The 13021-nt window shown below is 45.5% G+C and overlaps 1 protein-coding gene across 1 annotated transcript in view; it reads left to right on the top strand.

The window, feature by feature from the left end:
* LOC115073142 (sodium-dependent serotonin transporter-like) overlaps nt 1-10649 on the top strand; it is a 66209-nt gene extending 55560 nt beyond the window's left edge. Inside the window, exons 10-12 of the mRNA XM_029571345.1 lie at nt 5439-5539; nt 9520-9687; nt 10414-10649. Of these exons, the coding sequence (XP_029427205.1) occupies nt 5439-5539; nt 9520-9687; nt 10414-10494 (350 nt within the window). The 3' untranslated portion in view covers nt 10495-10649. The remainder of the gene's footprint in view (nt 1-5438; nt 5540-9519; nt 9688-10413) is intronic.
* The last annotated feature ends 2372 nt before the right edge of the window (nt 10650-13021 follow it).

Below are 13021 nucleotides of genomic sequence, written 5' to 3'. Positions count from 1 at the left end.
AACCTCAGGGGGACGCCCCTGAGGTTTGCGCCACTGCTGGTACTTGAGTCGGGGCCGCGCTGCGTGCGTGCCCTTAGGCTGCTGGAAAACATGGCGGTGTGGCGTCTAGCTGGTCCGGGGACACCGGAGAACGGCATGATGATGCCGCGGCAGCCAAATGTCCAACAGGCAAAGAGGGAGTCGCCAAAGAGATAAGGTGGGCGTAGTGGAGACGTCAGGCAGCGATGGTCGCAACAGTTCCTCCCTTCAAAGGGCGATTTCCTTTTCGGGTACCAGGCTTGGGTTTTGAAGGATGCACAAGGTGGAACTGACGAAGCATCTCTTTGTCCAGAATATCGGTCTGAGGCTCCTACGAGTTTTCTTCGGGGCCGAAACCCTCCCACTTCAGAAGGTATTCAAAAGTATTGCCTCTTTTACAAACATCCAGGACCTCTTCGACTTTGAATTCTAAGTCGTCTTCTGCATTGATGACAGGATCTTCTGCATTGATGACAGGATCTTGAGGTTTGGAAGAAAATTCACTGAGTATGAGTGATTTCAGAAGTGAAATGTGGAAAGCGTTATGAATATCAGCAGCAGTGGATAAAGCTGCTGGGACGTCACTGAGCTTCAGTGGAAGCGGCGGTGTTGGGGAACATCCATAGCCCACTTCAAATGATGACACAGTAGTGGATCTTTCAGCTTGATGAGGGGACTCTTTAAGTCTTCCACTAGACGGCTGTGAATGAAGTTGCCTTCTGCCCCTGAGTCCACCGGGGCAGGAGTCTGAACCGTGACCGGTCCGTAAGTCAAAGAGACTGGAAGAGAAAGCGGAGGAGAGGGCGCAGTATGGCCTAAGAACAGTCCTCCTGCAGGACTTAGGCCCGTTCGTTTTCCGGACGAATGGGGCATGTAGAGACATTATAGAAGGGCTGACCACAGTACATGCAAAGGCCACGCTTTTTCCGAAGTCTTCTTTCTTTGGAAGTTAAATGTCCATGACCAAGTTGCATCGGTTCATCTTTATCAGCAGCAAGAATTACTGGAACCATCCAAGGTGTGGATATAGAACTAACCTGTTTCAACCCAGGTAACACCTTAGGCCGGAGTTCCTTCACCTTGTCCCGGAGCCAGTGATCAATCCGAGTGGCTAAGGCTACTAAATTGTCCAGTGAGTCAGGTGTTTCGCGAGCAGCCAGCTTGTCCTTTAAACGGGTATCCAGGCCTCTACAAAAGAGTGTCTTGAGACATTTGGGGCCCCAGCGAAGTTCTGCCGCAAGAGTTTTGGACTCGATGGCAAATTCAGCCAATGATCTGCTGCCTTGCTTCAGTTCCACCAAAGCAGAACCAGCTACAGCAGTTCGAGCAGGGTCATTGAAGACGGATTTAAAATAGTCCATAAATCCTTCTATATCCTGCAAAATGGGGTCCTTGTGCTCCCACAAGATAGATGCCCAAGACAAGGCCCTACTATCCAGGTATGAAAGGATGTAGGTGGTCTTGGAAAGAGCCGTAGGAAATAAAGATGGCTGTAAGGAAAAATGCATGCAGCACTGGTTTGAGAAGCCCTGGGCCTTCTGAATTTCACCGGACAAGCGGATTGGAGCCGCCAGTGGTACAGCAGTTTTTAAAGTTACCTCCTGTAACTGACCTTCATGGTTGGAAGCTGTGCCTTGAATCTTCTGGGTGTGTAGCTGATGAAACGCTGAAGTAAGTTTCTCCAAGGCGTCTTGCTGCTCCACAATGTACTAGGCCAGGCCTGGTATGGCCTGCAAGGCATTAAGTTGAGCCGGATCCATGGAGTTAGCAATCTGTTGGTGATTGAGGTAGTTGTGGGTGGATCCTTGGGCCAGTGGCAGATGACCACGCCCCCGGGGGAAGATCCCGAGAGGGACCACCGGTCAGGCTCAGAGTATGGAGACAGACACACACTAGTTCTTTTATTAGACAGTATATGGAACCACCAGAGGTGGCAGTAGTGAGCTGGAATGCCCAGCTGGGCTGTAGTCCCTCAGATACTGGAACAATGATCCTGGATAACTGAGCTGTAGAGAAACTGAATATAGTGAGTTGGCAGGGTATGCAGAGTTCAGAAACAGAACCTTGATGGTAACTCTCACACAATAGTCTCTTAGAAGCAGCCCAGGAGCTAGAAAGATGTAGGCCCTTGAGGAGCGAGTACCTGGTTCCAGGGAACGCTCTGAGAGAGAGATGGTAACTCACTGGTGTTGTAGGCAGCGATGACTTCCTGGCAGAAGTGGTATTCAGTAGCAAGTCCGGGTACGTGGGCCCTCGAGGAGCGAGTACCGGTTCCAGACTGCGATCTGAAAAGCAAAAGAGAAACGAGGCTCCCAAGGAGTGGGTACCCCTGGTAAGTCCAAGGAGGCAGAGTAGCTAGGAGCGTAAGAAAACCTTTCCTTTCCTTTCCTTGCCAACTCAATTAGTTAGCGATTTCAGAGACCTTAAATATCCGGTGGAGATGACGTCACCTCAGGGGGACACCCCTGAGGTTCGCGCCACTGCTGGTACTTAAGTCGGGGCCGTGCCGTGCGCGCGCCCTTAGGTTGCTGGGAAACATGACAGAGTGCGGCGTCTAGCTGGTCCGGGGACGCCGGAGGAGAATGGCACGAAGACACCACGGCAGCCAAACTTCCAACAGGCAAAGAGGGAGTCGCCAAAGAGGTAAGGTAGGCGTAGTGGAGACGTTGGGCAGCGACGGTCGCAACACCATCCACCTCCTCCTTGAGTTGAGTCCTTGGTTCTGGCAGCTGGTTGGACTTAGGCAGGTCTCTAGGGCAAGGAGGTAAGACAAAGTCCAAGTCATGCTGAGGGCAAAGAGGTAAGACAGATTCAAAGTCGTGCTTAGGTCAGGGCAGGCAGCAGACCGGAGAAACAGGGACAGACCAGAGGTCGACACAGGTAGCAAGCAAGTGAAGTCAGGGGCCAGGCAGAGGGTCCAGTCAAGGTCATGTCCAGGCAAGGGTCAAGTCCAAGGGATTAGGCCTAGGGGAACAGGGACACAGACACAGACTGAACAAGGCAAGAGGACAAGGATACGGAAAGGAAAAACAGGCAGTACAAGCAAGGCAGAAATACTGGAGAAGAGGAACAGATGGTCAGGCACAGGAACGCAGAAGTAGCACGTCACTAAGTGGGGGACCCATTGTTGAGACAAAGATGTGTTGCAGGGCTGACACTATATAGGTCCAAGGTGATGATGTCATCACTAGGCATCGATCATAGATTCCCACCGCAGGGCCTATTTATGTGCATGATGTGCACGTGCGTGCCTATGGAGGGACGGCGTCGGAGACTGAGCAAGCATGGCGGCATCTCTAAGCATGTGACAATGGCAGCATTTGACTGAGTTGGGATGCCTCCGGCAGTGTTGGGCTACAGCATGGGTGAGAGCGGTGGTTTACGGAGGCATCCCATGAGCCACCAATTGTAACACATGACATAAAGTTGAAGCTGTGGGTAACATACAGGAAGTTAAAAGATATTTCTTCATTTCTTTACATAGATTTCTTTCTCGTCCTATCTAAATTATCTCAGGGTGAGGTACAAATTGTTTTGAAATGAAACAAAGCATTAAATATAGTGAAAACATAAATAATAACATAGTACAAAGATCATAAAATCCAAATCATAATAAGAAAACAACATAAACATTAAGACACATCACTTTTACCACCCTTCATGAACACATATGCAAGCAATAACAAATCATGCAATTCATAAGTAAAAATTCCAATATAAACTCTCCACATAACAGAAAAAAATGACCAATCCAAGAGACAACTTGATACTTACAGGGTTAGAAATGAAGGGATACATTTACTAAGCTGCAGTAAGCAATTAACATGCGTAATATGCTGTTTATCATGCGATAACTGCATATCACAGTGGTACCATGTGATAATTTGAACTAAAAACTGCCACCTATTGAAATTAGCTGCTTTGAGAGCATTTGCACGCATAAAATTTGCTAATGCATTCAAAGCAGCTAATGCATATGTAAACCTATGCAAATAAAACAACATGGCTTGCCTCAAAAAAAGCAAGTTGTGTTATTTTAACAAAAATTCAGGAGTTTTAAATTGATCCCAGGTGTATTGGGTAGGTAATGTGCATCTGGATGTCGCTGGGATACTTCTTAAAGGGCCTGCAGTGGCTCTAAACCCCTCCTCCACCAATATGAAAAATAAAACCCTGGGGGTCTTGGAAAATCCCTGCCACCAAGGCCTAGCGGGTGCTCCGGGCCCTACTAGACACCAGAAATTTCTTCTAAAGGTATGGGGGTCACAAGAGGTAGGGGGTGGGCCATTAGGCTTCCAGGGATTTCTTTCACAGAAGGGGGAAGAAGGCAAGAGGTCACTAGAATACCAGGGACTACTTCTAATGTTGGGGGTCTGGGAGGTGGCCAGGGATGTAAGATGCCTTTGGTGGGGAGAACCTGGGGGAAGACTTTTGGAACCGGGGGGGGGGGGGGGGATTGAGAAAGGGGAGGGATTTGGGTAGGAAGTAGGGCATTGCAGTACAATTTGAAATTTGCAATCTGTGATATTTGTTTTACTTCTAGGCCGCCTCTAAAGGTGGTGAGGTGGTGGTGGGGGGAGGGGGGTGTTTTGCACTGTGGGGGTTAGGGCCAATGCTTGCCGTTTTAGAAGATGGCAGCCCTGTGTAATGGGAGCCGCCATCATGCATTTTTGCCCTTATCCCGCAATATTTTTTATCATGGTTTTATCTGTGGTAAAAAGTATCACGTGCAAATGACCGTGATATTTTACTGGGGATGGACAACATATCTCACAGGCAATATTTCTTCCCTGCCGCTGTAAAATATAGCACAATAGTAAACGACCCCCTAAATTTGATAAACAGCTTTCATTTTCCAGAAAGGCAAGAATCCTCATAGGATAAGATGGCTGACACATCTTCCATCCCCCCTCCATCCAACCAAAAAAACCCCAAACCCCCATACATACATAAACCTCACTACTGGACTGACTGTTTTTCAGCTTCCATCTCAGCTGCTAGTGATGTCTGCCATTAATATAACTTGTTTTGGCCAGGCCTTAGACCATCCCTTTCACATCTTCCCACTCGGCCATTTCTTCATCAAATAGATCACCTGAGCACTCTGATTATCACATTTGGTCTTTTCCAGCAGGAACATCCTGCCTAGATGCAACCCTGAAGATCTGACACAACTGTTCTACCAAAATTCAAAGAGAGGGAGAGGGTGGTAACAAATTATGCCGAGGAATAAATCGTGTGAGTCACGAACTGGCTCAGAAAGTTTGCAGAATGACCCCCACAGTGAAGACTAGTGTCTCCCATGCTTCCATTTCTATTTTGTGCTTGCTTCTGGAATGTGCTTTGTGGTGCACGTCGAGCTGTTGTTTGCGTTCTGTGGCACTGAAACGTTGTCACATGTTCTTTGCTTCTCCCGACAGGGATACAGAGATTTTGCAATGACGTGAAAGCCATGCTGGGCTTTGCCCCGGGAATTTTCTGGAAGGTTTGCTGGGTAGCAATCAGCCCGGCCTTTTTGGCAGTAAGTGTTTCTCTCTTTTCTGTCTAATTAAACCATTGATAACAATGAGATTTGGAAGTTTCATCTTGGAACAGTGGTCCCTCCATATGACATTCCCCTTTCGAGCTGTCTTTGGTTATAACAAACTAACCGGGTCATTCATCAAAATGCGTTATGACGTTAATGCATGCATTAACGCCACAACGCATGCGATAATAGTGCTAGCGCACGGTGCGAATACAAATTTTTGGAAGGGGTGGGATCAGTGAAACGTTTCGGCGGGATTTAGTAAAATGGGGGCACTATCGCACAGTTTTAACACTGGAAATAACTACACCTTTTTTCTAGGTGTTAAGCTGTGTGATATGCCCATGAGGCAATTGGCTGGAGAAGGGGAGGGGGAGGGGGGGAGAGAGAGAGAGAGCACGAGTACCTCTGGGGAGGCCCTCATAGTGAGCAACTATTTATATCTCTATAGGAGGGCCATCTAATAGGTCAAGATGAGGTGTTGTTGGTGGTTTACGGTTTAGGGGCCAGTCTCTCGTGTAGAGTGAGACGTATGAACAGCACAGTAGAGATTTGACGTCATTTGGAGTGAGGAAAGTCTCACAAAGATGACATTTTGTACTATGTTCTCTCACCTTAGCTTGATGGTACCCTGTTATAGAATCTATCAAGCTAGGGTGAGAGAACATAGTAGAAATTGCATCTGTGTAAGACTTTCCTCACTCCATATGATGTCAAATCTTCACCAAGGTGTATTGTGCTGTTCGTATTCCTCACTCTACATGAGAAACTGGCCCCTAAACCCTAAATCACCACCAACACCTCACCTCGACCTATTAGATGGCCCTCCTATAGAGATATAAATACTTGACTACTACACCCACTACTACACCCCTTTTTCTTAACACAGGTGTCATCAATGCATTAACAACACATTTTGATGAATCTAGGGGTGAAATTGTTTTACTCAAAGCAATTCTTGGTTTGCAGTATTTGTTACAGAAGTCAAATACCACTATAAAAAAGCTTCTTAACAAATCCAGTTCATAGCCCATGACACACCGGCCAATACTGCATTGCCTTCTTAGTAGATTAAGAAGACAATTTTTTCAACGCAATTTACGCAGGCAAAAAGCATTTTTCTCAAGTTGCTAAAATTGTAGCTAAAAATCTTCTCGCTGTTTCACAGCATCTTTACTTTTATCCGCAATAAAAAGATATGTTCCTGGGGGGAACTCATTTAGGTTGTCAGGGTGAGGCATTTTTACATCTTTACCTGTACTTTTCATGCAAAAATCTACTCGCAGAAAATAAACAGATGCAGGTGACTCCATGCACTTTAAGCTCATGGCAAGTTTTAAAGTGTAAGTATGATGCGGGTACTTTTGTTTCAACGGACTGCAAGTCAAATAAAAACCCCCCACAAGCTGTCTTTGTCCCATTCTTGTCCCCTGAAGTGCAAGAATGGATTTGCTTCTGAAAACCATTGCTGACTGCAGTCCAAACCAGCAGGTGCAACACTGTTCTCCTAAGTTTAAGGAAATCAAACAAAATCACCTTCTTTAAAGCAGAAAGAGAGCTAATGAATTGTTCTTTATCTGACCCCAAATTTAAACCCTGGGTGCGAAGGAAACCTGGGACGTGTCAGTGTGTGCAAAGTCCAGGTCAGTCTCAGGACCAGACTAGGTTAGGCAGCAGGATGAAGGGTGCATTTACAGCAGGATTAGTGAGATCTGTCAAACAGTGATTTGATTTGCCTGGAGCAGACCGACCAGGACAGCCAAACTACAAAGGTAGATACTAATAAACATAATTAGAAGACAATGCTAATAATAGAAGTTAGGGGGTCCATGTTCAGCTGCTGTTTGGCTTGGCTAGTTAGCCCTATGGACCAACCAGAATTAGCTGCATAAATTAAGCGGCTAACTCTGAATATCAGAATTAGCTGCTTAACTTATGCGACTAACTCTACTCCTCCTTGGAATGTCTTGCCTGCCCATGAAACGCCCCTTTCAATTCATTGTAAGGGCTAAATATAGCTGGGTAAGTCATTTAGAAGGATAACTATTACGTTATGGGGTAGATTTTCAAAGGGTTACGCGCTTAACCCCTGAAAACCTACCCCTGTGTGCGCCAAGCCTATTTTGCATAGGCTCGGCGGCACGCTCAGGCCGCGGGACGCGCGTATGTCCCGGGGCTTTCAAAAATGGGCGGGGTCGGGGCGTGGCGGCGGTCCGGGGGTGGGGCGGCAGTCCGGGGGCGTTCCCAAGTCCTCCGGCCGTGCCGGAGGTTTGTGCACCGGCAGCTGGCCGGCGCGCGCAAGTTAACTCCATAAAATAAGGTGGGGGGGGGGGGGATTTAGGTAGGGCCGAGGGGGGTGGGTTCAATAGGGGAAAGGAGGGAAAGGTGGGGGGGGATCAAAAAAAGTTCCCTCTAAGGCCGCTCCGATTTCGGAGCGGCCTTAGAGGGAACTTTTATGTGCAGGGAACTTACCCTGCACATAAAATTTAAAATCGGCCCCTATCTGTCTAAATGGCTTTTGAATATGGACCTCTGTATTTTTAAGCAGATCTCTTTTTGCTTTGTTCGAGTATATTATTTACCTTTTTGAAATATAATTATTTGTTAAATAATCTACTTTGTATGTTTTGATTCTGTTTTGGTGATGAGGGATGGTGTTAGCTCTCTGTCAGATGTGATTACTTGCTATGTTTAAAGTCTAGCTTGTGACTGTTATGCTTCAGCCAGTGAATAAGGCTTGTGGACTGCCTTTCTGTCTCCAGCAATAACGTATATTAGGGCTGGCAGCATACGGGCCGATATAGTACAGTGCCCTCCGGTGGAGCGCACTATTAACCCACATTTGGACGCGCGTTTTCGACGCGCTAGCTTTACCCCATATTCAGTAATTTTGCCGGCGTCCGGTTTCCAAACCCGTGGCTGTCAGCGGGTTTCAGAACTGACACCGGCAAAATTGAGCGTCGGCTGTCAAACCCACTGACAGCCGCTGCTCCTGACCAAAAAGAGGCACTAGGGACGCGCTAGTGTCCCTAGCGCCTCTTTTTACCGCAGGCCCTAATTTAAATATTTTGTTTTACTGTATCACGCTCACAGGCCAGTGTCCTGTTCGCTCACCCGCTCTCCCGCGAACTTTACTGTATCGGCCTGATAATGAGGAAACATCATAACAAGTGAAAGCTGACATCTATGTTCCAGAGACCACTGTGTGCAACACTCACTACGTGACCTCCAGCTCCTTGTGACCTCTATGCTGTGAAACAAAACCAGTAACAAATTATGAAAAGGAGTAAATCTATGTGGGATAATACCAAATACTGTTATTTTGCAGCATGAGAAAAAAAATTCTGTGGGCCAAATAGCTGCAGATATGTGTTAAGCTCAGGAAGCATGAGGCCCTTGTGATGTATTTAGATAAGCTCTTTGGGGCAGTGTAACCTTCTATAGTGCCGTACCCTTTCAGCACTATATAAACAGAAATTTCTGCAATAAACATAGGTGAGATATGAGTGCAAAAACAGACACGATTATGGACGTTGGTGGTTATTACCAAATTCAGTAGTCTCTCTTATTGTAATCTCTGATGGCAATGTAATAAACTCCACCCACGGGAAAATTCCGAGCTTAAGGGCAGGATATGGGTTTGTGATTCCAAATCATGTTTTTATCTCCTTCCCTAATAACAGTGGTATAAAGCTCAGTAAAAAAAATAAAAACAAGACAGCTGCAAAGAAGGGTCTTTAAGTAGAGTATAATTCTATAGAACGATTAGGTTTTGCTTCTTTTCTAGGAGCCATGAGACATTGTTTTTGTCATGGCAAACCAACCAGACTGATGTTTCTGGAAGATAGCACACAAGAAACCCTGCCTAAGAAATGTTCACTTCCTTACAGTTGGAAAGGAAGCACTGCTTTCTGTACAGGAGCTCCTCCCCATTCAGTAACGTAATATTCCTTTTTCTTTCTGATGGCTAACAGTTTATAATAATCAGCTCTCTTCTGGACCAGCCGCCTCTCATGCTATTTGACTATCAGTACCCAGACTGGAGCATCTCTGTTGGATATCTTATAGGCATATCGTCCTTTATCTGCGTTCCTCTCTATATGGTGTACAAGCTTGTATGGACACCAGGATCACTCAAACAGGTCAGATTCAGACATATGGTTTTGGCAGTGAACCAGGAGGGCTGAAAGGAGAATGTTTCCTTTTAGGGTTTTATTTAAGGTAATTTATTTGGAGTTGAATAGCTCTAGCCTAGGGATGTACAGTGTTATGACCCCTGTGGCGCAGTATTCACTGAGCCAGATTAAATACCAAATCTGGACAAAAAGCAGTCTGGAATGTGCAATCCAGTGGCGATATGTGAATTGGAACAAAACCTTTGTGACCTGCTTCATTTTATTCTGTAACAGGTTGCAGTGATTTGGGGAAATCAAAAGTCATATTTTCTACAGAGAACGCTGACTTCCTGTCACGTTTAAGAAGTGTTTTGTCTTGGTGAAGCTGGCCCCCAATCTCAGGATGTTACAATTCATGCATACCCGCTGTATTATACAAGCCTAAGAATGGTTAGAGATAAGAATTCAAAAGTCTAGACTGGACTAACCTGTACCTCTTAAAATGAAACCATTTGGTTGCCTTCAGGTTGGGTTTCAGCAGCCAGTTTGGTGTGAAAACAATTGCAGGATCTCAGCATATGAAACAATGGAGATGCTGTTAGTTATGCAGTACAGTAGGTACTTATCTGCTCAGCAGGACACTTGCAGTGACATCACTGCCAGCCAAGACAGTAGCTCTGTATGTGAAAAGTGCATTCTGGATGGTGGCCAGGTATAATGATGCATTCATGTGTTTCCCATCTCTGTCCTCAGCGGCTGGCAGTATGTATTCGACCAGAGAGAACAATGAGAGACCAGCAGCTCGACTCCATTTGTATGGCATCTGCCCCGTAGCTCCATGAAACGAAAATCCCAGCAAGAAGACGGCTTTATATTTATATATAAAAACTAAAGGCATTAATACCGAGAAGGAAAAACTGCTGTGGCTTTGTAGTAATGTTTCTTCTCTGCCTAGAATTTTAACACACTAGGCCAAGAAATCTCAACAGATCTGCAGCAGATAATATTGTGTGTGTGTGTGTGTGTGTGTGTGTGTGTGTGTGTGTGTGTGTGTGTATAAACTGAAAAATGTGAACAATATCCATTGGATACAGAGCATTTTACTAAAAACATTTCTTGGTGTGATGTGATCTCAGGTTGAAGGTTCGGTTCACATCTATAACTGTAAACCCCAAAAGGTTTTATTCTCCATTTAATAACTCTAAATGAGCACAATGGCCTTAGACAGACATATCAGCAGGATAGGCAAGGGGAGGGGGCTAAGGTAACTGACTCGCATTCCTGTGACTCGTAGTAGTAGCGCATAGGAAAACAGGATCCATTCTAGAAATGTCAGTCATGCTCAGGTTTGCCTTCTGCTACTCCTGCCAGGCTAACCGCTGGACTCTTGTTCCTGCAAGTCAGGTCTCTGCTTAGGCTTAGACAGAAAACGAGTTCATTCAGTTCTCTGAGACCTGGTGTCTCAGCAGGAACAAGACGAGGGCTTCAGCAACTCAACCAAGACTAGAACAAAAGGACCACTCACTGCCACGTCTTCAGTGGCCTGGATGAGAAATTAAAGTGTCAGCCTGTTCCCCTCCCCCCACCCCACAAATTAATGTACTCAAAAGCAGCCACTGTAACTTTAATATGAAAAACTAGAGCCCAAGAGAGCCCACGTCAGAAAGCAGCCACCCGAATGATGACAATCTGACTCTGAGGAAAACAAAGCCAGATGAGAGGGGTTCATAAGGGCAACACTAACATTTGACATTTTCTTTCCATATGCTTACCATCAGAGAGCTTTATGGACGGAGCAGTCAGGATGTCTTTCTCACGTGCTGTAGCACTTGTTCAGTGGCGAAACAAACTCTCCTCTGGTACTCACACGGGTCACATACATGTTGATGTTGAACTGGATTTCCCAAGAGCTCCTTTGCATTCTATTAAAATGATTGTGATTTCTTCAAACGCGTTATAATGTGGCGTGTAAAAGTTGCATGATTGCTGATTGAAATTAAGAGTGATGTGGAGAGTGCATCTGACATTGTGAAAAGAGCAATAACTGGTGATACAGAATTCAGAGTTTCATTCCTGTAACAAGCAAGTGAAATGCTAAGTTGGATCTGGGCTGGAGGGTGATGGTGGGGGAGTGGGAAGGTTGGTGATGGGGCTGTAAGTATAAAAGGTCTAAGTACTTTCATTAGTTTAACTTAACTTGCTTTAAAAATATCACCCTGTCTTTACTGGAAAGCTGCTAGCAACTGTACACACCTGCAGTCTAGCATTCATGTTTCTGTTCTTTCTTAATAAATATGTAAGAATTATTAAACCCTTTCATATTTTCCCGTGATAATGATGGGTTTGAGTATGGGCATGCGGCATAAGCTGCAATAATGCTTCTGGCTGTCTTCTATGGAGAACATGGTCAATGATATTGCACTGTACATGTTTTGATACAGCAATATGGGTGATTAGTTTGCTGACAGTAAACTCAGAAGAAAATGTGAGTGTTGGGTAATTAGGGGAAACTGGCCTAGATTGATAAAACAGATCGTGCTTGGTCCAGAGATACGTATTAGATCACTTAAACGGTGGGCCTGATTGATCCGTGGCTTATGCACAGGTAGCACTAGGCACCCAGGACAATCCCATAAGGACTACTTTCACCTGATTGCCACCCCCGGCCCCGCCCCCCAGGTTTAAAAACGTATTCTTTGATGGTGGAATGATGGAGCTGCTACAGACTCAGCGGCTTCTGAAACTCCTGAGCCAATAGTTGATTAATATTGCTCTTTGAATGCAGTTACTAGCTATCTGGAAGATTACTCGTCCTGATTCATTTTGCAATACAAGCTCTTGTGCTCTGAGCTTTGATGGTACAGCCAAGTCCCTCTGTAAATGTTTCGCCTGTAAACACATGATGGTCATATTTATGAACAAGGATCTACAAGGTTTTTGCCCCTCACACATCACATCCTTTTTACGTCATGTCTGATCTGCTAATACGTCTGATTTGAATGTGACTTACGGGAATATGATTAGGTGCCGTGATGAATCGGAAAATTGCAATCCAAAACCTTGCTTATTCTCATGATCAAAAATCATATGGAAACTGTGATATAATCAGGGAAAACTCTGGATAGGATCAGTTTTCTAACCAATCTGTGCCATGTTGTCCTGTGGGCCTTCCCCCTCCTGGGCTGATGGTACGTCAAGGCCTGCTGCTGGGGCCAGGTTGCCTCTTTGGAAGCTCCTTTAACAGCAGCTTTAGACTTTGCATTAATTAGTGCTGTGGAAGTAAGGTTTTGAATTATGTAGCTTCTGAAATATGCTGTCTTGAGGTAGATTATTAATTTACTAGTAGTAAAAGCCCGTCCAA

The sequence above is a fragment of the Rhinatrema bivittatum genome, chromosome 11 (assembly GCF_901001135.1).
Source record: "Rhinatrema bivittatum chromosome 11, aRhiBiv1.1, whole genome shotgun sequence".
Taxonomy (NCBI): domain Eukaryota; kingdom Metazoa; phylum Chordata; class Amphibia; order Gymnophiona; family Rhinatrematidae; genus Rhinatrema; species Rhinatrema bivittatum.
This window is presented reverse-complemented; position numbering and strand designations above follow the sequence as displayed.